The sequence below is a fragment of the Urocitellus parryii genome, chromosome 16 (assembly GCF_045843805.1).
Source record: "Urocitellus parryii isolate mUroPar1 chromosome 16, mUroPar1.hap1, whole genome shotgun sequence".
In the NCBI taxonomy this organism is placed as follows: Eukaryota; Metazoa; Chordata; class Mammalia; order Rodentia; family Sciuridae; genus Urocitellus; species Urocitellus parryii.
The window spans coordinates 13,523,030-13,550,906 of NC_135546.1; the positions used below are offsets into that span (position 1 = coordinate 13,523,030).

At 47.3% G+C, this 27,877-nt stretch overlaps 1 protein-coding gene and 1 non-coding gene across 4 annotated transcripts in view; both read right to left on the reverse strand.

The window, feature by feature from the left end:
* Nucleotides 1–421: 421 nt before the first annotated feature.
* The window catches only part of Srgap3 (SLIT-ROBO Rho GTPase activating protein 3), a 244,862-nt gene continuing 217,406 nt past the window's right edge, over nt 422–27,877 (reverse strand). For 2 of the 3 annotated variants that reach the window (XM_026383042.2, XM_077793436.1), the window contains 8 exons: nt 27,276–27,410; nt 23,850–23,955; nt 23,427–23,654; nt 19,513–19,592; nt 11,265–11,445; nt 9,824–9,973; nt 7,552–7,879; nt 422–3,312 (listed from right to left, as the gene is read on the reverse strand). In XM_026383042.2, the coding sequence (XP_026238827.1) occupies nt 2,899–3,312; nt 7,552–7,879; nt 9,824–9,973; nt 11,265–11,445; nt 19,513–19,592; nt 23,427–23,654; nt 23,850–23,955; nt 27,276–27,410 (1,622 nt within the window). In that variant the 3' untranslated portion in view covers nt 422–2,898. The remainder of the gene's footprint in view (nt 3,313–7,551; nt 7,880–9,823; nt 9,974–11,264; nt 11,446–19,512; nt 19,593–23,426; nt 23,655–23,849; nt 23,956–27,275; nt 27,411–27,877) is intronic. The other variant, XM_026383043.2, reaches the window with a different exon arrangement.
* Nucleotides 4,075–4,181, reverse strand: LOC113178857 (U6 spliceosomal RNA). Its single transcript, XR_003300277.2, has one exon. It is a non-coding gene; the product is annotated as a U6 spliceosomal RNA (small nuclear RNA).

Genomic DNA, 27,877 nt, shown 5'->3' on the forward strand with positions numbered 1-27,877 from the left:
TGCGAAGATTTGGTGAGTGGCATTGGCTAGAATTTAATTGTAGCCTTTTAAAAAAAGTACAGTTTCACATTTTTAACAGTTACTTTCCAGCATTTAAGCAAATACAGCAATATATAGTGGACTCCAACAGGCAGGAGCTGAGACGAGATGCCCAGTGGACGTTGCTGGGCTGAGTGATGTGAAGGGAGGCTGAGGCATGCGCAGTGCCAGATGAGGAAAGGGGTGGCAAGGACAGTGTGTTCCCTTGTGTCCTGCAATGGGGCTCTGATCAAGGGGCCAGGTGAGAGGGGCATCATCTGCCATCTGGGTGCCTACTTCCCCATATGTGATCTTGTCATTTTTCCACTGGGGGGAAAAATAGGTGCTTAACAAAAACCTTCAAGTTAAGTCTGGGAAAGGCAGGTCCCTTTTTGGTAAGGAAAATGGAAGCTGTCAATTCCAGAGAATGATCTACAAAGCTTGACTGGTGCTACGTATATCAGGGAATAGATCTGTCTGCTTAAATCTTTGCTTCTCATCTGGTATTTGTGGCAGAGATTTAAGGTCTGGGAGTATCTCTGGGCTGGAGATGAGAATTCCTACAACTTGGCTGGACGGTACAGAATCCTTGCAAATGAACAACATCCAGTGCCTGACAGAGCCCTACTCTCAGACATCTGTCACCTCTTGGGCAGGTCCCAGCACACCCCCAGGCCTAACTCTCCTACACTGTAAAAGGGGTTGTCTATGTGCACAAAGGCAGAGAACCTTTCATATCAGGAGCTAAAGGAGAAGGGTTGGGAGCTCTCGGCAAAACAAGGGAGGTCAAATTCATCACTGGCCTCTCCCTGGTACAGCCTTTCTCGATTCCTCCTTCCACCATGTGGTTTCAAGGCCAGTCCAGAGACAAGGCAGAATGGCTTCCTGTCCCCACACATCCAGGTATCAGAGACTCACAAGGTCTCTCCCGGTGTGTTTACCTTTTATTGTAGGACCACAGGAGAGGGCAAACTTCATCCAATGGGGGGAGATGCTAATGATGATACTGCTGTCTCTCAGCAAGCTGGCAGGGAAATTCCAGGACCCACTTCTCAAATGCCATTAGGAGCTTTCCAGAAGGTCTGGATGGTTTTTAGGGTCTGAAAGACTCACCTTCCGAATGATAATAATAGCAATAGCATCAGTACAGAGCTTTCCAGTTGATTTAGCTTGCTCGATTATCTTTATCAGCCTCATTTTATGGGACAGGAAAGCGAGGTTTGATGAAGTGGAGTGCCCAAAGTCTCACAGCTCCTGAGTGCTGGGGACTGGGACTGAAATTTTGGACTTCTGACTCCAACCCTAGAGGCTGAGAGAGGAGAGAGAAAGCCTGAGAACAATAAGGAAAAGACCATTGGTTTGGCATGAGGGGGGAGCAAGTCAAAGTGGTCTATCCCATTAGGATCAGATTTGCCTGTGCTCCATTACCCAGAAACAGCCATCTCTAGAAAACAGAGCGATCAGAAGAGGATGTCAAATGGAAGCAGAGAAGAACAACTTGGAAAGCTTTTTTTCAGCCAAGAGGCAAAAGCCTTCCCCCTTATATTTGAAAAACACATTTTCACCTACATTAAATGCTCTGGAGGGAGCAGGGGAGGGGAGGGCAGGAAGTGATCTCACTTGCATAAACTCAACCAACCTATGGTGTTCCCTGGCCCCTCCTGGGCCTCCCTCTGACTGGGGCACCTATAGCTCACGTGCTTCATGCAAGAGGGCAAGACCCGAAGTGTGTCAAGCCCAATATTATATGAAAATGATGTGACTCAGAAAGCCTCCTTGCCTGTTGAGTTCCAAATCTGACACAGTATAATTAGTAGAACCAGGAAAAGAAAAAATTAAATATTTTGAAGATATAAGTTAAACCTCTATAGTTACCACAGATTTATTCCTACAGCATTTCTAGGATTTGAAGTATTTCACACCACTGTATTATTTTTTTTTCCTTTTTCCCAACCACATGTAATACTGTGCTACGATAGGGTTTAGGGTTTTGCTGTCCCCTCTTTCTACAATACAAACACAAGGATGCTGTGGTCAGGGATCTTCTTGCCAACTTCCTCCCGTGCCTTTGGGGGGTACAGTTGGCCTTGGGCCTCCCGGATGGAAGGGCAGGGTCTCTGGGGTGGACGGAGGGTTTTCTCTGAAGGGTTCCCCGCCTGCTTGGGGTACTGCCTGCCCCACCCTGCCTTTAGGGGCAGACTGTTCTGGAAGGCCACGACTTCTGGAGACAGTGGGAGACTGTTTTTCTGCAGGTGAGTGGTATATTGCTTCATTTGCAGTTACTGTGGGGCCTCTTAAGTTCTCCCAGAGAAGTCCCTGCAAATCCCACCAAATAACTCAGCGGGAGATGTCAGGTGGCATGGGTCTGAGGTAAATCTAAGTTTCATAAAAAGAAAAAGGAGATCCTATATACATTTAACATGTAAGTCCAGATCTAGTATGTATATAGATGCATAAATATTTATATATACACAGACACCTACACATACATACATGTCTATGCGTATATATATACACATATATATACACACACATATATACGTATGTAGAGAGGATGTCGAGAATCATTTTCCAGTGACGATATGCGGGAGAAGCCACTTGGCATCTTGCCTCACTTTGGGGAGACACTGAACTCAGGCTTTTGCTGCAGCACTCCCCGGGGTGTCTCTCTGCACACAGGTCTGTGGGATTGGCATGGCCAAGCGTGAGCGCACTAGCGCCTGGGCCTCTGCGCTCCACAGACACGCACTCTCTCCCAGCTGACCTTCCAAGCTCTGCCTCACAAGGCCAGCATCACTGGGAAGCAAGTAGAAGCCACCGAGGCCAGGCTAGGCCATGGCGGGCCACAGTGGGCCACGCTGGTGCCACCCACCCAGCAGGTCACATGGTGCCCGACTTGTCTGTGGAGCTGTTGGGGAACATCTTCTCCGTGGGTGTCACGGCAGGGCTGCCCACCCCGGAACTGCTGCTGCTGCTGGACCGATGCTGGACCACGGGCCGCACAGGCCGCATCGGGGGCGGACGCAGCTGGGCGCCAGCCAGGCGGGCGGACAGAGCTGGCTTGAAGGTGGTCATCATCTCGGTGGAGGAACTGCTGCTCCGGCGCATGGCGGCATCCGGGTCTCGGATGACGATGGTGTGCAGGGGGCTGGCGGGCTCTGAGCTGATGGGGCCTGGAGGGTTCTTCATGGGCTCCAACGTGTCCAGCACCACATCTGGCGCTTGCTTGACCGTGTTCTGCCTCTCGAGTTCCCGCAACTCGTGCAGAGCCGTGCTCATGGTCTTCTCGATGTCCTGGGGACAGAGAGAGCTCCAGTCAGCACAGAGACTGCAGGCGTCGGGTCCTGGGCTGCTAACCAGCTCGTGGTCCTTCTAGAGGTTCCCACAGGAGCCTCATGGCCTGGGTGGAGAATAAGTCCCCAGGGTATCTTAAAATCAAATGGGAGGATCAATGTGGGTGTCCCATGTATGGGAAGTATATTAGTAAAGGCAGGTCAGACTACCAGAGTCAGCCAGATGCTCGAATTCTGCCTCTGACACTTCTTTGCTGTATGACCCTGGGCAAGTGACCTTACCTCTCTGAGCCTCAGAATCCTCTTCTGCAATTTAGAGATAATTATAATTAATACTAAACTCAGAGTTGATGAGTGTATTAAGTGATATGATCTCTGCAAAGAGCATGACATAACACCTAACACACATAAACACTCAAAAGTAGTAGTGCAACCACAATAGCATTAACACTTGACAATAAGCACCAACCCAAATCCTTTGTACTCATAAGTCATTTAATCCCCATACTTACAAGGTAGCAACCACTGTTTCACACATGAGGAAACTGAAGCTCGGACTGGTTAAGTAGCTTGCCCAAGATCACACAGCTATTAGTGGCAAAGCCCAAATCTGAACCCAGATAGTCTGACTCCAGAGGCCCTGCCCCAATCATCATTTTTCATTAAAAAAAAAAATCCTTCATCACTATTCCAGGTATGGATGTATCAAAACTTCATAAATTTGTACTCCATAAATTTGTACCATTATTTAACTTTTTTTTTTTTAAATATGGAACGCTTCACGAATTTGCGTGTCATCCGTGCGCAGGAGCCATGCTAATCTTCTCTGTATGGTTCCAATTTTAGTATATGTACTGCCCAAGCGAGCACATGTGTTATTTTTTTTTAATTCAAAAATCATCCTTGACCCAGCAGCCTGGGAGGCTGAGACAGGAGGATTGCGAATTCAAAATCAGCCTCAGCAACAGTGAGGTGCTTAGCAACTCAGTGAGACCCTGTCTCTAAATAAAATACAAAAAATAGGCTTGGGATGTGGCTCAGTGGTCAAGTGCCCCTGAGTTCAATCCCCAGTACCAAGGGGGGAAAAAAGATCATCCTTGCCTATAGAAAAATTACTTGATATGTAATTCTCAGAAACATTGTAATATTTGAGAGCTCTTCAGGATAGGAGCACTCTGAATGACACAGATTTGGTCGCCAGCCCAGGCCAGCCTGGCGCCAATCGTCCCAGGTGTTGGCCTCCCCAAGCCAGAGGCAGGGCTGGAGCTGGAGGACAACATGAACCCAGGAGCCTCTGGCCAGGGCACAAGGCCCTGCAGTTTTGAATGAAAAGACTGCAGCCACTTGCTGACTCTGTGACCTTGGGCAAGTCTCGGTCATCCTGCACTGGGTTTTGTTCATTTGTTAAAAGCCCACACATTCACTGGGAAGATGAAATGAGATGATGGATGTCATGAAGCTCTGTAAACTACCAGACAATGGTTTTCCAACTCCTTTTGGCCCCACTGTTTCTGGGTCACGTGATCATTTGCCGGGATGCCTCCATGGCCCACAGGTGCCAAAGGAGCTGCAGAGCCAGAACCCGGTCAGAGCATTATGGCTTGGCCATTGAGGACAGCATGAGGGGACACTGCTTAAAAGCACCGCTGGCAGGTGCTGTGCACAACCTCAGTGAGGAGGGATGATTATTAAGTCCTGCTTGCTCCTTTGCAAATCCTGAGGCCCATCCTGAAAAACACATAGGAGTCTGGTGAGGCAGTTGGGGCTGGAGCCTGGAGATGTAGCCGACCCCAGGCTTCTGTATTCTCTCCTCTTCCTGGTCTACAGGCAGCCTCTGCCTGCCCAGGCCAAATAACAGGCATCAACTTTTATGTTTCCCACGATATTCTATCCCTTGCCCCAGAACCCTGGCAAATTTTAAAAGGAATAGTTACAGGGATGGGGCTGGGGCTCAGTGGTGGAGCACTTGCATAGCATATGTGAGGCACTGAGTTCGATCCCTAGCACCACATAAAAATAAATAAATAAAATAAAGGTATTGTGTCCATCTACAATTAAATACACACACACACACACACACACACACACGCGCGCGCGCGCACGCGCGCGCACACACACATACATATATATATATGATCATACAAATCTAAATCCTAAATACATTATATATATAATCAGTTGCAGGAGATTCTCTGTTGGAAGGGAGAGATGGCTATTCTCTCCCTGTTTGCTACCTCCCTACCCTTCAGGGACACTTTCAAGAATTGCTCCAGTGTCCCCAGCTCTGCTGGAATTAAGTTCTCAGTTGCCCTCACTGCTCCCTCTGGTGGCTCTAAAAGGCAAAACTTCAACAAATGTAATTCTCATCCCTCCACCTCCATCCCTCCTGCTGCCACCACCACTGTACCCTGGCACAGTGAGCCAGAAAGACAGAAAGCTCAGAGAAAGATGAGCCAAGCGGTTTAGGCTGGAGCCTTGCATTAGTCCGAGAGGTGATGAGCGAGTCTCCAGAGAGGAGCTGCAGAGAGGAACCTGGGATGGGCAGAGCAGGGAAGGCAGCGGCTTTTCACCTCCTCCCAAGTGAGACCGTCTCGCTTTTGATGACAATGTCACACAGTTCCTAATTGGGTTTCAAATCTAAATCCTAAAGAACATTTTGAGACCAGAAAATTTGGGGTAACCCCATCTAATACTCAGGGTTTTGCATGCCATCCCTCCCCTTCATAGGCTGCAAAGTCAAGGACTCATCAGAGCTGATGCTGAACAGGCTGGTGCCTATCCTGTGTCATCTTAGCTGTTTACAAATTGTTTATTGTGAGCTCCTATTTTACTTCAGTCAGTGAAAAGAGCTCTTGAATTCAGCTATTAGAGTGTGTAGATATCACTGCCCACAGAGAACATGGGCCGCATTTCCCCAAGTGCACTCCTTGGGTTGGGCTTGCATAATGCTATGTGAATCAAGGGCTGACCACCGGGAGGCTGAGGCAGGAGATCACAAGCTCAAGGCCATCCTGGGCAACTTAGCAACACCCTGCCTCAAAATAAAAAAGGACTTGAAGATGTAGCTTAGTATCAGAGCATCCCTGGCTTCTATCCCCAGTACTGAAAATAAATGAACAAAAAAATAAATGAAGGTAAAAGAAGTCTGGGAGGTGGGGTGTGCCCTGTTCCCTTTGTGGGATATTCACATCACCTGCACATTATTTTATGGTGCTGAGAAATCTTGGCTTCTCTAAGCCTTCTGACTTTATCAGACCCACATCCTCCAACTGCACCACAGAGTACTGCCCCATCCCACTGACATCCCATGGAACCTGTCTGTGGTGGGATCCACTTTTAGAAACTGGGCCCTAGACTGCACTTGGACTCTTTATGTAAAGGGCTCTGGGCCAGGTAGTTATCCACCCCTACTGTGACTGAGAGAGCTTCCAACCTGTATAGTGTCCAGATGATGGTGGGGGCTAGGGGATGTTTCCCAAGAGGATGGCCAGCCTTGGAGAATGGAGAAGCAACAAATTTCTTGGCTCTTCTGCTTGACTCATGCCAAGGCATCAGTCCCAGGGATGCCATGGGAGTGGGCATTTGGGCATGGCCCAAACCAGACCCTGGGGCTGTGGACAGGAGTTCCAGTGGCTGGGTGTCTTGTTTGTGTTGGGTATTACCTTGGAATCTTCCCTGAACTCCACTCAGGGTACAGGTCAACAAGCTCACTGACATTTCAAGGCTGTGTGCATCTCCTGGTTGAAAGCTCTCTCTTCCCCCTCTCTAAACCACAATCTCCATGAGAGCAGGGCCAAAGTCTATTTCAGCTCTTCACTGTACTTTCAATGCCTAGCATAGCATAATAGATGCTCAATTGATATTTGTCAATAAATGAATAGAGGAATGAATGACGGATGGATGGATGGAAGGATGAAGGGATGGATGGATGAACTCAACCATATCATCTTGCAGAGAGACCTGCCATTGCCCCATACCCATAATCCAGCCAATCCCATCTCTATCTTTGGACACTGGGGAGTTTTCAGCCTTTACAGAAGCCCCAGCCAGCAGCTGTATCCAACCAACTTGTGTCCCCAAGGGAAGGCCCAGCAAGGGAAGGAAAGCCAGCTCAGTCTCTTATTCTCTGGCTTAACCTTAAGTCTGGCAAAGGCTAGGGGGCACTTCCACAAGGCAGGTTCCTACCCCGCCCCCTCTCTGGAGGTCTCTGTTGGCCTAGCTGCCTTCCCCGGGCCCTTACTTCTGCCAGGGCCTCAGCCTCAAGGGACTTGTGGTCCCCCAGGCTGCTGTGTCTGGTGGAGCCGCAGGTGGACCTCACGGAGTGCCCTTCTGAGAGCGCCTTCTTGTCGGGGTAGTTGATGCTGCCAGCACTCCCAAACGTCGCCATTCTCCTCTTCTCAGGGCTCTCGATCCTCCCCCGGGTAAGAGGGATTTTGTGGGGGCTGCTGGGGCAGGCGGCGGCCCGGGGTGGCGTGTCTATGCTGGGACCCAGGCCCCGGGGTGGGCTGTGCGTGTCGCCCCCGCTTCTGCGCCTGGGGATGGCCGCTCCATCGGATCGTAACCGCACTCTGCAAAGGAGCCAGGGGGCAGGGGCATGGGGCAGAAGTCAACCCTGGCCAGTCTCAGAATGGGCCATCCAACCCCCACTACAACCACACACTACACACTAGTCTAGGGAGCAGGTATAGTGAAGCCTCACTCGGTCAGACTGTGCAATTCCACAACAGAGGACCAGCTGAGCCCACACAGCCACAGGAGGAGGTGTGGGGCGGTGCTTCCAGCTGCAGACAGCAGTGGTGCTCATTACAAGATGAATCTCATCTACCATTAAGTACGGGCCAGGAGGACTTCAACCTGGAAATGCTTGGGTGAGCTCAGTTGGGCTCACGATACATTTTCATGTTTCCTGTAGGCTTCTTTCTAATTGGTCTGAAGCATTGAGGCTTGACTATACCAAAAAGCCACCAGCACCCTGCAAGCACAGGAGGGCCCCCCTGGGAACTGAACATCTACTCACTATTGTCCCCCACTCCCCATCTCCCCAGACAAAGGTATCTATAAGGCTTTTCCAGATCTTGGGAAATTGGCCATTTAAGAGTAAACACTGCATCCTCAATGAGCCTGTGGGGCATGTGGGTACTCCTCCCACCTCAGGGAGGTCTGTGGGTGTGAACAGGGGTGGGAGTGTGGATCGGGAGGGCTGCTCCTTGCCCTCTGTGTCTACCACGAGTTTCCTGGCTTCTCTTTCAGGTCCATTCTGTTCTGTTGAGTGGGGGCACTACTCCCTGCCTGCTCTTAAGTGGGTTTGAGAGTACCTTGAAGATAAAAGGTTTTGCTGCACCCTGTGGAAGTCACCAAGAACCCTGCGGCCCTGGTGAGGGGAGGGAAGGCTGGAAGAGAAAAGGGGTCAGGTAGAGGTGGTACCTTGGGAATGGAATGTGACTAGGAACCAAGTTTCCGTGTGGTCAGTAGCGCTTCAGACCCTACCACCCAGCCAAGCTAAGCAGGCCTGTGGGTGCCCCAACAGGACCAAAGCAGAGGTGTAGAGATAAAGAGGTATTAAGAAAGAAAAGAAAGGAGATGAGAGAGAGAAGGGGGAAAGGAAGAGAGAGGCAGGAGAAGAGTGGCCCTGGCGGGCTCCGGGACACACAACCGTTTCATTCTCTACCCCAGCCTCCTGCTTCCTCAAGTCCCTCGATTTCATCACCTATCACAGTGTCCCGACCTTTCTGCTGAACTGAATAGAACATGCCGCTGATTTCTTTGGCTCTGTGAGCAAATACCCACACATGTAGGCTGATCACATGACCTTTCTAGAAAAACAGAGTAACATTCAGAGACTCCTATGTGGGGGGATAAAAAGGCAGTGAGAAACTGCCGGCTTTTCTTTTTCTTTTCTTCTTTTTCTTATTTTTTAACCACCACATATTCTGGACCATACTGGTTCATAGAATTGGTGCATGCTGCTCCCTGCTGATATAAAGGTCATGTGACACAGCCCAGCCCACACAGGGGAGGGAAGAAATTAGGAAATCTGCTCCCACCAAAGAAGTGGGTGGAACCGAGTGTCAACTTTCCCCACCACATGAGTAGGTGGGAATTTTCTGTTTATATAGCGCAATTTGGGGGAATATGGGAGCTTTACGTTTTTTAAAGTACTTTATAACTCTGGTTTTCACCAGAAAGCTGGGAGGAGGTGCAGGACAGGAGGAGTAAAAATACTTGCCAATTGTGCTAATTTACCGTCATTATTTCCAATGAAAAGCGCTGAGTTCCTAGCATTTGTCTTTCCTCCTGCTGCTCAAGCCCCCTACCCAACACCACGCTGTTTTGTCCCTGGCATCCTCCAATCAGCTCCAGCCTCCCCCCGACCAGTTGTGCCCAATATCACATTCTGTGGGGAGCAGGGCCTGCACAAGCCTCCTTCTCTCCTTCCTGCCCTCTCGCCCCTCCCAGTTCAGACATGAACCCACATGGCACTAGCAGGAAGAAAATGAACCCATGTTTCCTACCGGCCCATCACCCCCCCAAAGCCATAATCCGAGATGTGCTCCGTGGGGGACTGGAGGTCGTTCTTGGAGGAGGCCTTGTCATCCAGCAGTGGCCCGCTGCTGGCCTCGCTGTCAGCCTTCTGGCTCAGGCTGTCAGAGAAGGCATCATCCCTAGAGGAAGAGAGATGTGAATTGAGGTGCCCCTCCCAAGAACCAGGATGCACACGGCTCCCTGGTACCTTCGAGGAGCTCCTGCCTATGGCTGGCTGTGCCCACGGCTCTGAAGGAGCCACCTTCCCACCACGCATGCCCACTACAACGCTCCTGGAGTTCATGTCTCTGGCAGGAGACCCTCTTCTGTCCCTGCAACCCATGCCCACTTTCTCCCCTTCTCTGGCTCGTTCTTCTCTCCCAGGCTGTTCACAGGCTGAGACAAGCTAAATGCAGGAGGCATATTGGAAGGATGGGGCCGGGGGTGGGGGTGGGGTGGAATCTAAATGCTGAGTTCAAAGTTCTGAGTGCTGAGCCTCCATGTGGCTCCATGAGAAGTGGTTTCACACCAAGTAAAGGAGGAAGAGGTGTTTCTATCCCTCACCTCCCTCACCTGAGGTTTAGGACTATAGTGAAGGCCTGCAGCCTCACCCTGTCCCCCCATCCAACCCCCGTAGCCCTTTCTCTTCCAATGATTTTTTGGGGACATCAGCCAAGAGTCCTCCACTACACTATTCCTCTTACAGTTTGCTTGGCCATGGCCTGTTCTCTGGCTTAGACCTTCCTCTTTCCTATTAAAACATAGGCGTTTGGTCCCCTTTCTGTGAAATTCAGCTTGGTGTCTATTTCCATGATAAATCAGTTCCCCTGAGCCTGGCCAGAGATTTTAGGGAAGGTGTGCACAGGAGTCTTCAGTGGCTTTCAAAGAAATGGAAAGTGTAAACTTTGTGAGCTTCCTGGTGGGACTAGGTATTTAGGGTTTGGGTTTTTTAAATATTTTAATCCCTGAAATTGTAAAAAATGGTTCCTTATTAACCAGAAACCAGGGCATTTTTTTTCCTGCCCATCCCCTGAAAGAATCACCTCTGCATTGGAGGATGGTGGGCAGTTAATGGTGACCTCACCAGCAGCTATGAGAAAGCCCAGGAAGGTGCAGAAATATGGAAAGATCCACTGGACACTAAGAACTGTAATTAACAAGCACCCTGGAGGCTGTCAGATGGATCAGAGTGGCAGGAAGACAACACATGGTCTCTGTGTAGTCTGATGGATGAGCAATTTGCACATTTAATAAGTGGATTATCATTTAAAGGGAAGTTAGGTATACCTGTTCTTACAGAACATCAAACATATTATACCAGGGAGAACAAACTGCCAGCACACGGCCTACTACTCCCTTCCAGTGCCCACTGCAGGCATCACTAATCTATTACCACTAATCTATTCCCAGAAAGTCCCAATTCCCACTCACATGTCCTGTACAACTATGTACTGGTGAGGGATGAGTCCATCCACGCCATTGTGACGGCCCTCCCACCAGTCTTCTGAGGCGCGGTGGTACAGGAGCAGCGAGGCTCCCTTCTTGAAGGACAGCTCACGTGGCGACCGCCCTACATAGTCAAACTTGGCAATGGCCTCGATCTGCTCCACTTCTGAAAGGAAAGCAAGAAAGAGAAAAAGCCTCATGAGGTCAGCAGAGGGGCATCCCAGGAGCCTCACTCAGATGGCCCTGGCTTCTACAGGGGCAAGGCAGGGCAAGCCAGGTGACAACATGTGGCCTGGAGCTCAGGACACCCAGGGGTTCTAGGCTCAGATCCACTCCCACCCTGTGACCTCAGGCAAGTCATCCTTCTTCTCAAAGTGTCCAGTGGCAGTTGGCATAGCAGACCCTCATTTTCCACTGCTCGTCTTGTTCCCACCTCTTAAACCCTCATTAGAATAATATTTGATTATGGCATTTGCCAATAAATGGCTATTTATCAGCAAATGATATTCTTCTATCATGCTAACTGAAATAAGCCAGTCCCAGAATACCAAAGGCCGAGCTTCCTCTCTGATATACGGATGCTAACCCATAAGAAGGGAGGGTAGAGAGGGGAGGTCTAGAAGTTAATTGGATTAGATAAAGGGGAATGAAGGGAAGGGAGAGAGATGGGAATGGGAAAGACGGTGGAATGCATCAGACATCACATTCCTATGCTTACAAATGAACACACAACCCATGAAACTCCACATCACGCACAACCACAGGAATGGGATCCAAATTGGAATGGGGTGCACTCCATGTATGTATAATATGTCAAAATACACCCTCCTGCCATGTATATCTAAACACAACAAAGAAAAAACAGTACATGAAGACTTTTTCTTCTACATGTCAAAACAAGTTCTACTTCTACTTTCCATGAATGCTTCCCTTCTTTGTCTACTTATAGTTCTTAGAACTTTGGAGAGGTCAAAAAGTTGGTGTACGTGCAAAATGTGGGACACAATGTTTAAGAGCTCCTAGAATCCCCAGTGCTCACTGTTGTGGAGTGAACTGTGTCCCTTCAAAATTCATATGTTGAAGCCCTGCTCCCGAGTTCGATGAGATCTAGAGATAGGACACTGAATAAGGTAATTGAAGTAATTACATTTAAATGAGGCCATTGTGCAGGGCCCTAATCTAAGAGGACTGGCGTCCTCATAAGAGGAAGAGACATTCTAGATCTCTCTCTGAGCATGCACAGAAGAAAGGGCATGGGAGACACAATGAGAAGACGTCTGTCCCAAGTCAAGAAGCCCTCACCAGAAGCCAATCCTGGGGCAGAACCTTCATCTTAGACTGCTAGGCTCTAGTGCTCTAAGAAAATAAACTGCTATTATTAAAGCCACCCAGTCTGTGGTGTTTTATTTTTGTAGCTTAGCAACCTAATATACCCAGCCATGGACTTAATTATAAGGGGGGGGGGGATTCCTATTTGGGCCATAGCTCAAACATGTTGACCCAACACACATTTACCTGAGTTATACCCATTAAGTGCTTCCAACAATGCCTGATGGTTTGTTCTAAGAGTTATGCAATCTGGTGGCGGTGGTGGCCCTTAGCAGAGGGTGAAACTTCTAAGGGCCACCGACACCATGGAAAACCAGAGAAGAGGGAAGACATGACCTTGTTCAAGTCCCCCAACACTCTACTCTGCACATGTCCGTGCCCCTCTGAAAGCTATAGTCTCAAGAAGACTGTGCTTGTGGTCCTGTGAGATGCAGTGGCTTTGACACATCTAGGCTCAGTGACAGATGGCCTTCTGCAGGGTGTGGGCCTCAAACAGTTCAGCCAGAAAAGTCTTTAAATGCTATTCTGACACAGGGAATGGAAGGGAGGAAGAAAATGACAGAAAGCTGATGGGATCGGATGAACTCAGATCTTGACACACAGTCACCTTGTCAGGGCAGTGTGGAGACTTTGTCCACATCTCTGCTGTGTCTTTGAATCCCACCTCTAGCCACATGTGGGACCTGCCTGTTAACAACCTGTCTGCCAGCCTGATTACCAGAGCAGGAAGGCCTGAACTGTGTAAGACAGGACAGAGCCCAGATGGCTTCACCCCTGGGGCCTGCTGGGACCCAGACCCTCCTCCTAGAGAAAGGTGCTGACCCAACCAGAGGGTTGCTGAGGCTCAGAGAAGCACTGAGGGGCCATCTGCGTTCCTTGTTCTTGCCTTTCCCTTCCCCGGAGTCTCCAGTAGTCATTAGACTGGAGTCTGGCACTGAAGCGATGGTGGGGAGTTGGGAAGGGTTGTTGGAAAATGTAAAAGGAAAGAAACAAAATAGGACAGGGGGAGCCACACTGAGCCACAAGCTAAGTGAGAACACGTGTGTTCGCAGATGTCGTTATGTAAGTGTGCAGTACAAACAGTAACGGCAGCTACAGTTTATTAGCAAGTCTGTTATTTGGGTTTCTCATGCCCCCCCACTTCCCCCACTGTCAGCCATACTTAATCCCCTCATCTTCCCTCTCTCAAGAATGGGACCACAGTTTACCTGCCTGCTGAGGCCAGAGCCTAGGGGCTGCTCTGGGGTCCCACTGACCTAACCAGCAGCGATTCCTTCAAACGGGCCACCAACTCTGACCACATTTCTCTGCTGCTACCTTGATTTAGATCACTACTTCCCCCTGCGTGCCCTTCTTACTTCCCCTTTGCTTCGTTAGAGTTATTTCTCCCCAGAGACACTGGAGGGATCTTTCAAAATCATAAATCAGATCATGAAATTCCCTTGCCCAAAACCCACCAAAGGCTTCCCCTCTGTCTTGGAACAAAACCCCAGTGTCTCCCCAGGGCTCCTGAGGCCCTCCGTGCCCAGGGACCTTGAGATGTCATCTTCTACCACTTCTACCTCTCATGCAATCTGCTTGCACCTTCTTGGTATTTCTCCTCCAACATTATATGACATTTTTCAACGCAAAATAAAACTGAAATAATTTTACAGTGAATGTGTATATATCCATCAACTAAATTTTATTAATATTATAATATATTAGTTTTATCATATATTTATCCATCCCACTATCTATCCATTCATCTACCTTTTTATTTTTTGCAGTGCTGGGCATAGAACTCAGGGCCTTGCGCATGATGGTGCACTTTGTCACTGAGCCACACTCCAGTCCCCACTACTTTATTTTTAAAGTAAGCTGCAGACATCAGGACAGTTCTAAATACTTCCCCATAAATATTCCTGGAGTCTACTTGATGCTTTTAAGACATGCCAAGCTTTTTCCTGCCCCATGGCCTTTGAACTTGTTACTGTCTCTCCCTGGAATGCTTTTCTCCCACCCATAGCCGAACATGGAACCTTCCTTTGTATTCATCCACATCCAACAAATATTTGTTAACCATTGTGTGCCCTTTCCTAATTTTATTCAGGTTTGTACTCAAGTGCCATTGCCTTAACAAGCCTTTCCTGACCAGACCCAATCACAGAAGCCCCAATTGCCTAATCACTTTCTGACACTTTCTGGGGGTTTTCTCCATAGTGTTTATTACAACCTGAAGTTATATGTGTGTCTGAGTGTGTGTGTGCTCATGTGATTTTTAGACTTGTTTACTGTCAGTTTGTTAACATTGTGAACAACATTAGGACAGGGATTTCATTTTATTTCTTGCTATCGTCCCACCTCTTAGAAGAGTCCCTGGGACTAGTAGGCACTTGGTACATATTTGTTGTTTGTATGAACAAATTCAGCTTTTAGTATGTGCAAACTGCTCTATCTACATCATCATGCTTAATTCTCACCAGACATCTGGGACATCACCCTCATTTGTCTGCTGATTTCTTGATAGAAACAATGGGTGCCAGAAGTCAGTGGAAGGCCATGCTCAGGGTACTCAAGGAAAATAACTGTCAACCAAGAATCCTACATCCAACAAAGACACCATTCAAAAATAAGATAAAAGGACTTTCCAAGTTTAAAATAACTGAGAAAATGTGTCACCGACAAAGCCACCTTTTAAAAATACTAAGATTTTTTTACTGCTAAGGCAATAACCCCTATGATAACTTATGTTCACACACAAAAAAAAGAGTGCCAGTAAATGTGATTATAAAAAACAATTTAAATGCATATTTTCTCCTTTTCTGAATTGATTTAAAAAGCAAGGATATGGGCTGGGGTTGTGGCTCAGTGGTAGAGCACTCACCTAGCACACACTAGGCATTGGGTTCGATCCTCAGCACCTCATACAAATAAAATTTTAAAAAAATAAAGGTATTGTGTCCATCTACAGTTCAAAAATATATTTGAAAAAAGAAGCAAGTGTATAAAATAATGTGTATATATGATTTTTGGCCTATAACACAAAAATGTATAAACTTGCCAATAATAGCACAAGGGGGTGGCAGAACAAGGCTATATAGGACCACAGATAGCAAAGTAATAATTATAATAAAGCATTGTGTTTTTAACCTAAGTAGATGTATAACAATAACACCATAAAAAGAGAATAAAACTGAACAGGAATAAAATTTTCACATAGCACTAGTATTTAAGCTAATATAAATTCAGAATTTCATTTTAGTAAGTAAAGATGTATATGGTAAACCTTAGAGAAACCATTTAAAAAAGACCTCAAAAATAAAGTGAAATAAATCATTAAATAAATTAAAGCACCTAGTGCAAAATAAAGCAAAAAAGAAGGAACAGAGGAACGAAAAAGACAAGAAACACACAAATAACAAAAAGTGAAATGGTAAACACAAATCTAACCATACCAATATAGTATTAAAGGTGAATGAGTTAAAACAATCTAATTAAAGTGAAGAGATTTCCCAGTATTAACAAACGACAACAACAACAGATTATCAGAGTTTAAAAAAATATCATCTAACCTTGTGTCATCTACAAAAGATGCACTTTGGTTTCAAAGACACCAATTGTTTAATAAAGAACTGTAAACCACAATCACAGGAAAGCTGGTATAATATCAGACAAAATAGGATTTAAAACAAAAAGTGATGCTAGGGCTGACCCTCAAAGCCTGCAGGGTTACATTCACATAAAGCATTTTCAAGAGAAAAGAGGGTAATAATGACTCCCCAAATGAAGCCTCTTAGATAAAATAAATTTAGGTTGCCATGACCAGTTAGGCCAACAAAATTCTCTGGAACTCAGTTTCCCTGTCAGAATTAGAAAGGATTTATAACTCACTAGAGAAGCATTCGTGTTTCTACCCCCTGCCTTCTCACAGGCACTGGGTGAAGCTCCTACATGTACAACCCTCCATTTTAACCCAGGCCTTGATTCCCTTGTGGCTGTCACACCCATTTTACAGATAAAGAAAGTGAGGCCAGAGGTTATGTGACTTGCCTCAGATAACAAGGCCACACAGGAGGACTCCTGTGTTTCAATTCCAGGTCTCTTCTCTGAGTCCAGCGCCCCCTCGACCGTCCCTGCGATTTACTATTTCCATAATTATGGCCAGGGTCAGCATGAATGTAACATTCAGAAAATGCAATAGATTTCCCTCCAAAGAACGCCCTCCAGCAGCCCCATGAACACACACAGGGGGCTTCCAGGGTCCTCAGGGTGTGAGCACCTGACCCTGCCTCATTTCTAGGGTGGTTCTCCTACTTCTGGCATTCTTGGAAACCAGAAGCCCTATGAAGAGCGATGGGAACAAGGCCCTACAGGGGAAGGGGACACTGCTGGCCTCATCCATTCAAGGAGCAGGTGCATGTCTTGCCATGAGAAGGGGTGGGAAGAATTTTCTTGGGGGTGGTTCTTGGTGTGAGGCATGAAGATAAAGGAACATAATAATGAAAGTGACACTGAAAGAACCTCTCAGAATGGACCTGGGAAGCCTTTACAGAAGCAGGACAGATGTGCGATTCCAGCTGCTGAGGAGGAACATGAACTTTGGTCGCCTCGGCCCTTTGTCCACAGGCAGGCCTCTGAAAGGACCTGAGCAACCAAACGCACTATGCCCAGAGGCTCAGGAGGAACATGCAGAGGTCGCCAGGCTCCCGTTCTCTGGACATTTCCCTTCTGTGTGTACATTTTTCACAGTCCTGGAGCTGTGGGAATAGCCAGCAGGCACCGGCAGGTCCTTAGCCCCAGGAAGGTGGGTGCACAAGTCAATGTACAGAGCTGCAGAGGTCCTCAGAGGCCACCTGACCTGCCCTCCTGCCAGCCAGATGTTTCCATAGGCTGCAGCCCTGGCAGGTCTTGGTTCTGAAAAATCAGTCCACCTCTTAACATAAGAGGGGCTTTCCCCAGGGGAAGAAGAGAAACAGAAAGATCCAGAACACTGGCACACAGAGGGAGAAGGCAGGGAGAGGGAGAGAAGGATGGGAAAGGGGAGAGGGAGAGAAAAAAGTTGAGGGAGAGAAGGAGGCAAAAGCCAGAGAGGAAGAATTGGGAAGGAGAGATGGGGGGGGGGGGGGGAGAGAGAGAGAGAGAGAGAGAGAGAGAGAGAGAGAGAGAGAGATCCAGAAATAAAAAGAGCAGCAGATGGAGTGGGGGTGGGGGAGACTGGAGGTGGCAGAAAGAGGGAGGGAGGGAGGGAGGAAGAGAAGGGAAAAGGAAAGCAGATCACTTTGAAAAAGCAGAAGGTGGTGGCCTTCACATCTCCAGTGAAGTCTTTGCAGGACACTTGCCTCAGTGCAGGATGCCTTTAGACCCCCAGGATTTGACTAAGATGAACGTTACATCTACATTTGGTCTTCCGCACCTGTGACCTAGGCCTAACCATTAGCTCCCTCCCTGATCACAGGGATTTGATGATGCCTGGGTGTGTGGCCCAAGGCAGTCCAATGGAGACTCTGCCCCCAGACATTTCTTAGAAACATGCTGAAAATGAAGCTTTTCCCGTTGGGACTTTGGGAAATAGAACAGTGAAAGCCTGGAACTGTGAGACCACCTCCCAGCAAGATTCCACCTGAGAAGGAAGCCAGCACAGAGGGAAGCTGAACAGGAAGATAAACACAAAGTCCTAACAAAAGTGTCTGTGCTCCTGGATCCAACTGTGCCTGAAGTCATAGTATCCTGGAGTTTTCAGGTGTATGACCTGATTCCCTTTTATGTGTAAATCTATCTGAGTTGGGGGTTCTGTCATTAGCAACCAAATAGTTCTACTATAATGTGAAAACCCTGTGTTGCCTTTATTACCAACTCCTAGAAACTTCACATGAGTAAATAAATTCCCCTGACAAATGTGCTGGCCAACAGGGCCTAGGATTGTCTCCTAAGGAAAATACAAAGGCCAAGTAAAAGAATTGATAAGTCATGATTTTTAAAAAACATAAAACTATGGCAGGGAGAAAGAAAGGTTATGCTTGGCTACATAGGGCCATATTATGACTACCATGGGCCCTAGGCACTTAGGCCTGCAGGAGTCCCTTCCTCTGTTAAAAAAATAATCATTGTATTTTACAACTACATTGGCATAAAGACAAGCATAATCCAGACTGGACATCATATTCATTTTTATTCTGCTTTTAAAAGAAATGAAAGCATATTAGTGGGCCCTGCAAATATCCAGGGCCCTGGCACTGTGCCCACTCTGACCAAGTAAGTTGGCTCTTGGTCCATGTTACCCAGATTGCTTGTCCACACAGTCCAGTTTCCTACTCTAGTAGGAGTGGAAGAATCTAATGAGTCCCTCAGAGCCCAGCTGGCCTTTCTCCCTGTCCACATACTTCCCAGGGTCATCACCCTGGTGTCATGTCTGGGTGCCTGCTGCTCTGGGATGCACCCAAAGCCTGGCATTACCACTCTGCATCAACACGTGGAGCTGTGTCCAGTCTGTCGAGGTCTGGAGACAGACCCGTCTCCTTCACCTCCTCGTCTCAGGTCCTAGCATAGGCCTGGTGCAGAACAGGCATGCAGGGGAGAGGGACAGAGGAACAGAGGGACAGTGGTTGCTTCCTACTTGGGATACTCTTGCCGTTTAGGATCTGCACCTGGGCCAGGCAGGACACAGAGGGATCACGTGAGCCAGGAGTGGGGTGTGGCCAACACAGCGCATGCTCCCAGGATCTGCTCTGTCTGGCCTGTGCTGGAAGCTGCCCTGCGCAATGGAGGTTTTTTCCTGAGGTTTCCCTGGGTGCCCATCTGTTCTGAGGGATGGCAGTGCTGACCTGGAACTGGAGGGTTATGTGGGCCAGCCCTGTGGGGTGGCATGAGGCAGCAGGAAAGCTTTCCAGGTGAGTTTCCTGGCCCCAGACCTCCCCTCACTCACCTTCATCACTAGTGTGAGGCTCCGTGCCATTGTCATGGTCAACTTCATCGATGGTCCCTGGCTCACTGTGTGGACTGTCACTGCAAGAAAACACAGGAAGGGGACTTGTTGGGGAGTGTGGCCCTCACCCAGAGCAGGCCCAGGCCTACATCATCCTGTCTTTTCCCACTGATCACCCATGGATCTTCTTAACTAGAAAACCACTCCCAGCTCCTTGCTGGAAGCTTCCCTGAGTCCCTCTGTCAGCTCTATCCCAGCTGAGTTACCTTCTTGGCGAAGGCTGTCAGTGGTTTGGCTGTGTCCCCAAAGTTTACGTGTTAGAAACTTCATCCCCAGTGCAAAAGTGTTGGAGGGGGTGCCTGACGAGGTGATTGGGTCATGAAGTCTGTTCTCATGAATGAACTGATGTTATTATCACAGGAATGGATTAGAACTCACAAGAACTGTTTGACAATTGAGTCTGACCTGAACATCGCTTGTGCGCTTGCTCACTCTTGTGCCTTTTGCCTTCTGCCTTCCACCATGGGATGAAATAGCAGGAAGGCCCTTGACAGATGCTGACGCCATGCTCTTGGACTTCCTAGTTTCTAGAACTGTGTGCCATATAAATTTCTGTTACTAGGAATTACCCAGCCTCAGGCATTCTGTTCCAGCAGCAGAAAATGGATTGACAATGCCTATGTGTTCTGTAAGGTCCAGAGGGCAGTTACCCCAGAATTTATCATCAGAAGTACCACAAATCAGAACAGAAAAGACCTCAGAAGTACCATGTGTCCTTTCATCCAGTTTGACTCCCTTCTTACAGCTGAGATGACACATCTGTGAGGTGGAGCGAAGCCAACAAGGGCTGCCTTATGATTCTGTGGGCAAAAGCCCAGATCGATTTAGGCTGGTCACCATGATGAGCCTGGTGGCCGAGAGACTGAGGTTGGTCCAATCCAGTCATTCAGGTACTGGTATGAGTCACAGGTGCTACCCTTTGCTAGACTCTAAGTTCTTTGAGGCCAGGGATCATTCACACACCCAGTGTTTTTACTGATCCACTGAGTTCTAATAGATGACACTACGCCACATGGAAAGGATGTAAAGAGAGGGAAGATGGATAGGGTCCCTGACCTTATTGCTTACCTTCTATGGAGAGGGACAAGAAAAAAGTCCAAGTAAACAGGCCAGTCAATAAGACAGTTACAAGTTGAAATATGTCATGTGGGAAAGAAATGAGCAGAGACAAGAAAAACAGTGGGGACTAACATAGTCAGGGGAGAGTTCTTAGAGGAGGTGACATTTGCAATGTCATTTAAAGGGTGTGGGCTTTATTATGAAAAATTCTCTATTGTCATCTAGTAAGGTCCAGACTCCATACAGTGGCTTCAAGAGTTTTGATAATCTGGCTCTACCTGCCCTGTGGAGCTGTCCCTCACCATTCCCTTGACACATTCTTCTCATTTTATTGAATGCTGTAGGCCTAGATCTTTCTTTGCCCACTCCTCACTGGGCTGGCTCAGTTTACCCTGCTGTCTCAGCTCAGTCTTCACCACCTCCAGGAAGCCTTTTAGAACTGCCTTCAACTGGAGCCAGGGGCTTCCTTCTGGGACTGCCTGCTTCCTCCTCTTCCATCTGAGCTCCCTACATCAGGGTAAATCTTATTCAGGCTCTCTTCCTGCCTCCCAGACCAGGACCTGGCCTGGGACTATCTGTGGAATGAATGAATGAATGATGTCTACTGTGCTGAAACCTTCAGCTAAATCTCTCTCGTTGGCTTTGAAAACTCCTCCAAAATTATGGTGAAACTAATTAGGTTCCAGTTGCATGGGAAGCAAACAGGTTTGAGAAAAGTGTGCCCACTGTATGTGTTCTCTGATAACATCTAAGATCTGTGGATCCTTCCCAGGACAACTGCGCATCCTACCAACATATCACACCAAGGAGAGGATTGATGCTGGCCAACACTGTGTGTGAAAGGCTTCTCTGTGTGCAGACAGCATGCTTTGCAGCCATTTGCTGCTTCTGGTACAGAGCAGACTTGCCCCCTGATGCCTCAAAGGAAGTCAGAAAGCTGTGATCACACATCACTGCTGGTGAGCACTTCTATGCAAGGAGATGTGGTGGTGGGGGACAAAGGCACTGGGATTCTGCCCCCTTTGAAGAACTTCTCCAAATATGTCCAGAGAACTAAGGCAATCCACAAGTCCAGGGACATTGTGACAATCAAAAACAAACTCCCCCAAAGGCAGCTGGCTGGAAGCAGTGCAGGTAAGACCTAAATATACACAGCTGTATATTGTTCTGGATCCAGAGTAAAGAAATAATGGTCACTCTTTGGCTGGTTGCTCTCTCTGGGTGTGCTGGGTTTTATGCTTTGTTGTACTTTTTTTTTTTTCATGGAGTATTGCCTCTCTCTTTTGAAATTTATAGACTTCAATTGATGCATGAAAACATAACAATTGTACATATTTATGGGGTACTGTGTGATGTTTCCATACATGTATGCCTTGTGGAATGTTTAAAATAGGGTAAATCCAGCCCCTTAAACATGTACCTGTGTGTGTGAGTGTATATGTGTGTGTATGTGTATGAGTGTGTATGCAAGTGTGAGTGTGGGTGTGTGAGCATGATTGTGTGAGTGTGAGAGAGTGTGTATGTGTGTTAGTGGGTGTGTGAGCATGATTGTGTGAGTGTGAGAGAATGTGTATGTGTGTTAGTGTGTGTGTGAGTGTGGGTGTGTAAGCATGATTGTGTGTGAGAGAGTGTGTTAGTGTGTGTGTGAGTGTATGAGTGTGGGTGTGTAAGCATGATTGTGTGAGTGTGAGAGAGTGTGTGTTAGTGTGTGTGAGTGTGTGAGTGTGGGTATATAAGCATGATTGTGTGAATGTGAAAGTGTGTATGTGCGAGTGTGTATGTGTGTGAGTGTGTGTGTGTGGTGCCAGGAATGGAACTCGGGGCTGCACCTATGTTAAGCACATGCTCTACCACTAGCTACATCCTCAGGCCCTTTATCATTTCTTATAGTGAAAACATTTCTCTTCTCTAGCTTTCTGAAATACACTGGACATTATCATTATCTATTGTCTCCCTTTCATTGCATTTTTAAACTGTTTTCCTGTCTTGACATTTTAAGGTCTTAGCCTGGAACACAGTCATCCCTGATTCTGAAAATGGCCTAAAATATTTTTCCTAAGACTGGGTGTCATCTCAGGGACACAAAGGTGGTCCGACTAGAGGATGCTGATCTGGAGCAGAACACTCTAAGAATCAAGCTCATGACCTTCAAGAGACATCTGGTGGGAGGGGGCCATGAAGGGTACATGTGGTCAGGCAGGGCTTACTCATGTCCCTGCTTCCTGAGAGGGGCCTTGCCTCCCCTGCCAGAGACAGCAGCACCTCTCCCTGCCAATGTAACCATAATCACACATCACCAGACCAAATGTCAGCACAGAAACAATTCTTGAGCTTATGTGGGAACACAGGGAAAGAAGTTCTTTTTCTATTGAGGGTGTTCAGAGAATGGATTTAAAGCTGGAGTTTCTGGCTTCCTTCTTGGTACCATCAAGGGAGAGACGGTCTGAGAATAAAATCAATACAGAAGAAACTAGAGCCAAGGGATGGAGATTGCAGGACAAAGTCCTCATGACCAGAGTTCAGTCCCCAGATCCAGCCACTCCTGAAGATACATTCCCAGACTTCTTAGTAAGCAATCCCATAAATTCACGTTTGGCTTACGCTGGTTTCAGTTCTGTCCCTTGTAACCACCAGAATCTTGACTGGTGAACCTAGTCTCATATAAGAGGGGTTCAAAGCTCAAATGAGAAAATGTATATGGAAGTATAAGCTCAACACAGTAAGAAAACGGAAGGGTTTCTTACTGTTCACCAACAAGGATGACAACATTACTGTTAGGAGGAACAGCATCTTACCAATATTCTTCCCCTCCAGCCATGCATTTTTCATACACGGGTCCCTCTAGCTCCCGGGGACTGGGGAAGATGGCTTCATGATGGACGATGATGGTTTTGATGACTTCGTTGACATGGGCCTGGCAGGACACAGGGTCCTGCCCGTCAGGGATGTGCATGAGGGTGGGCCCGAAGCAGATGGCCAGGTTGTAGGGGTCCATCATGTTCTCGTCACTGTACTGGGAGAGGCTGGAGAGAGGAGGTGGCAGGAGTCATCTGGGATAGGCAAATCCTCCCTCTGGGCTTCTTTCTTTGGGGGTAGGCTCTACTTAAACCCAGGAGGCTCCATGTTCTGCTTTAAAAACAAAAGTACCTGCAAACACCTCAGGCCGCCCCCTCCCAATGGAGGCCAGCCAAAGAAGGGCCCCTTGGTCAGGCACTCACTGGTTGAGGAAAGCGAAGAGGTATCTCATGACCACGATGACCACGCGGGGGAGGGTAATGAGGATCTGTTGGATCTGGTGCACCCTCTCGGCTGGGTTCTCCAGTTCTGTAACATAAAGGGGCTTTTCAGGGTGCTCTTCACCCTGAACACATTTTCATGTCTCCCCTCTGTCATCAGCCCCAGTGGGTCAGTGGGTCGGGGCAGCAGCTCTGCTCACAGTTGGTGGATCCACATGTAAGCCCAGCCTGGCCCATCAGTGTGTCCCATCCCCAGGTCTCAGGGAGAGGTGTGTGTTGTGTCCCACCCAGAACCAATCAGAGTTGGTCTTCAGGACTTTGGGCTGGAGAAACCTATAGAAAAGTGTCCTTGGTCCAGGGAAGAGGGAAATCTGGAGCAGGTAGGGGCTGCTGGGAAGCAAGATCCTGCCTGAGAATGTGGCTGGCACAGAGACAGAGGAGGGACTGATTTCTGATGATACCAGCTGAGGTTCTGAGTTCAGCTGGGTCTGAACTTTCCAGGTACATCAATGAATACATTCTCTTTTATGGCTTAGGTCAGGTTGAGTTTCTGTCACCTGCAACTCCTGATGAACACATACAGGGATCGTGTTTATTAAACTCCTCACATTCACCAACTGCAGCACAGGACTGGCACATAGCAGTTGCTAGGTAAAAAGGGGTGGGGAAAATAACCATCTCTCAAGCTACCTATTGGCCAGGAACTTGGAAGATGCTTGTAATCTCATCTCTCCAGTATCGTCTGGAGAGACCGGCACTGGTACTTTTATTTGTCAGGCCAGGGGCTGGAGCAGCCAGTTGGACTTGGTAAGAGGACACAAGTGCCTTGTGGACATGGAAAGCTGGTGCTAAGAAAAGTGAGCTCTCAGAGCTCCTAAGTTTATGTGGCTGATGTGCAGCATAATGTCAGTTTCTTTTTCAGGTAACATTTTTCTCATGCAGCCCCTGTCCAGCCTCTTTATTCCATCAGGGAATTCCTTCTAACCCACAGCTTTTCTTGTTTCTCCTCTGCATCCAAGGCCCTCACGCCAGGGCCAAGCTATCATCTCCAGCTGCCAGCTCTTCCCAAAGTGCCTGGAGATGACGGAGAATCATGCTTCTCAAATGAGGGGTGCTTACATATCTATAGAGCCTCCTGTGGGGCTGCCACAGCGACTGAACAGTAGCGCTGGCACTTGATATCTAAGGGCCTGGGTTCCAAGTGTTCTGAATTGTGAGTGGCACAAGACATTTCTCTGCCATAAATTCCAACAGTGGCCCCCTGAGTAATCCTGTGCCAGGTGGTTTTATCCATCACATCACCCTCTCAAAACAGAAGTTGCCACCGCTGAGCCTTCATATACATGGTGATCCCTATAGCTTACCTTCCAAGCCTGCTCCAGGAACCCTTGCCCAAGCTGCCCAAATTCTGAATCAGAATCTCCTATACACAAATCAGTTCCAATGCTGCCTACTTCAGATGCCTCTGTCCTTAACTTCAGTCATCCCTGCCCAAGTACCACCTCTACTATTATTTATTAATATTGGTTGTATGTATGTGTGTGTGTATGTGTGTGTGTGTGTGTGTGTATGTGTGTGTGTGTGTGTGCGCACGCGCATGCACATGCATTTGGTACTGGGGACTGAATCCAGGGGTGCTCTATCACTGAGCTACAGCCCTGGTCTTTTTTTTTTTTAATTTTAATATTTATTTATTTTTTTAGTATTTGGCGGACACAACATCTTTGTCTGTATGTGGTGCTGAGGATCGAACCCGGGCCGCATGCATGCCAGGCGAGCACGCTACCGCTTGAGCCACATCCCCAGCCCAGCCCTGGTCTTTTTTATTTTTTTATTTTGAGACAGGGTCTCACTAAGTTTTGGATGCTGTCCTTGAACTTGAGACCCTCCTGCCTTAACCTTCTGAGTTGCTGGGATTATAGGCATGTGCCACTGTGCCTAGCAACAATGTTTTTTCTTAAACACATTTATTTAAATTAGGTACAGGAAGAAATCAATGATAATTTAATAAAAATAGAATAATAATAACAAATTACTCCAAAAAATTATTTTTAAATTATGAACTATTTCTGGAATTTTCCATTTAATATATTCTGACTGCAGTTGACTATAGGTAACTCAAAAACCACAGAAGGGGGGACTAATATTACTAAATTATAAGTAGACATTGTTGTCTACAAAGTTTCTGAAACAGAAACCTGGCTCTCCCTGTTTAGAATAGAAGCTGGAAGTCAATGTGAGGTTTTTTTTTCCTTGATGTATGTGGTCATAGGATTTGGGAAGGAACTGAAAGCGACTCTCATGGAGTGATTCAGGTCAGGCAATGTCCTGGCATGAGCTGGAAGTCAATGTTCTTGTCTGCTCAGGAACTGGAATGGGGGGGGGTTCTGGAAACACTGGATGAGTATATGGCATGGGGCTCATAGAGGGCTGGGCCTTTGTGGCCTGGGCTTTCTAAGATGTGGTTGAGAGCATGAAGTAGTGAGGAGGGCCAACAGCAAAGGAAGGGTCTTTTACACAAAGCAAATAAGAGGGCTCATGCCTCCTCTCTTGCCACCTCCTGGACCCTCTCCTGCAAATCTCTCACAGAATAGCATCAGACACACCCCCAGTAAAACTGGGTGTGGGCTAACTTTTCTGTAAACCCAATAAATTTTTTTAAAAGTTTATTCTGAAATATTAAAATTTGAAAAAAGAAAAAAAACAAAAACAAAAACAAAAAAAGAAAGAAAAAAATATTAAAATTTGAAATTTATTTGAAAATATTCCCAGAAGGTTGCCTTGGATTTTGGTGTCTTATAGCCAAGATGCCTGGACATCAGTTCCCTAGACTGGTTCCTCCTGACTATCCACAAAAACACAGCAGTTGAGAAAGATGCTCACAATTAACAACATAAGAGGGACCCCCAGTCACCTTAGTTTCACCATTTTCCTTGTTCATCATGTTGCTGACCTGACCACCAACCTTCCTTGGCTCCCCATTACCCAAGGCAAAAAGCCCTGGAACCCTTGCAAGCATTCAAGGTCTTCCCCTTTTTGTTCTGTCTTCCTTTTCCAGTCTATCACATCACACACAGGCTGGACACCTTCCTGCTGATCCCAATGGTTGTGTCCCCAACTCTTCCCAGGGTTCCCTGTGTCCACTCCTCCAGGAAGACTTGCTAACACTGCTCTCTGAGGTCTGACCTGTGAATCCAAGCCCCCTTGGGCTTCTTCTCTGAGTTCCTTCTGTACTCCTTCTCGTTATAAACACTCTGTTGTCTCCACCTGCCAGGTTCTCTGAGGACCACGGCCACACATCTTCTTTCACAATATTCCTCTTCTATGCCTACCATAGTGATGAGCCCAGAGTGCAACAGCAATTAAGATTTGTCCAGGAAGTGATTCTTCAACCTGGGAAATACTTACTAATAGTAGATATCAAATCTTGAAACCTTTCCTTAGGAAAGAGTGGATTTTCCAGTCCTCGGAAATACAGTTTTAAAACACCAGCGACTGAATTGATATCTCGCTCATTTTGATCATCCACAAGGGGGTCTTCACCTGGGTGGAAAAAGGAGACAATATTTCAGGTTGGTAAGGAGCCACAGAACATGGCAAAAGAGGTGATCTGGGCCAGCCTGAACCAGAAGGAAGGCAGAAGGGATACACCTCCCCAATATATGACACCACCCTCAAGTTCAAAGTTTTCCCTGCAACTTCCCATTTGAAAATATTGAAATCCATAGAAAAGTCAGAAAAATAAAATAAGGAACACCCATTGCCCTTCACTTATTCTCCTCCTGTTATATTTGCTTTCTCTCTTTTCCTGTTTATGTTTATTGCTGCTCAATTGTTGGAGAGTACTCCATAGAAATCATGACAGGTCACTGCCAAGTACTTCAACACACTTTTCCCGAGAATCAGGATATTTGCACATAACAACAATAACGTTATTACTCCTAAGAAAATAAACCATCATTCCAAAATAACATCTCACACCTGGCCCACCTTCAAACTTCCCCAATTGT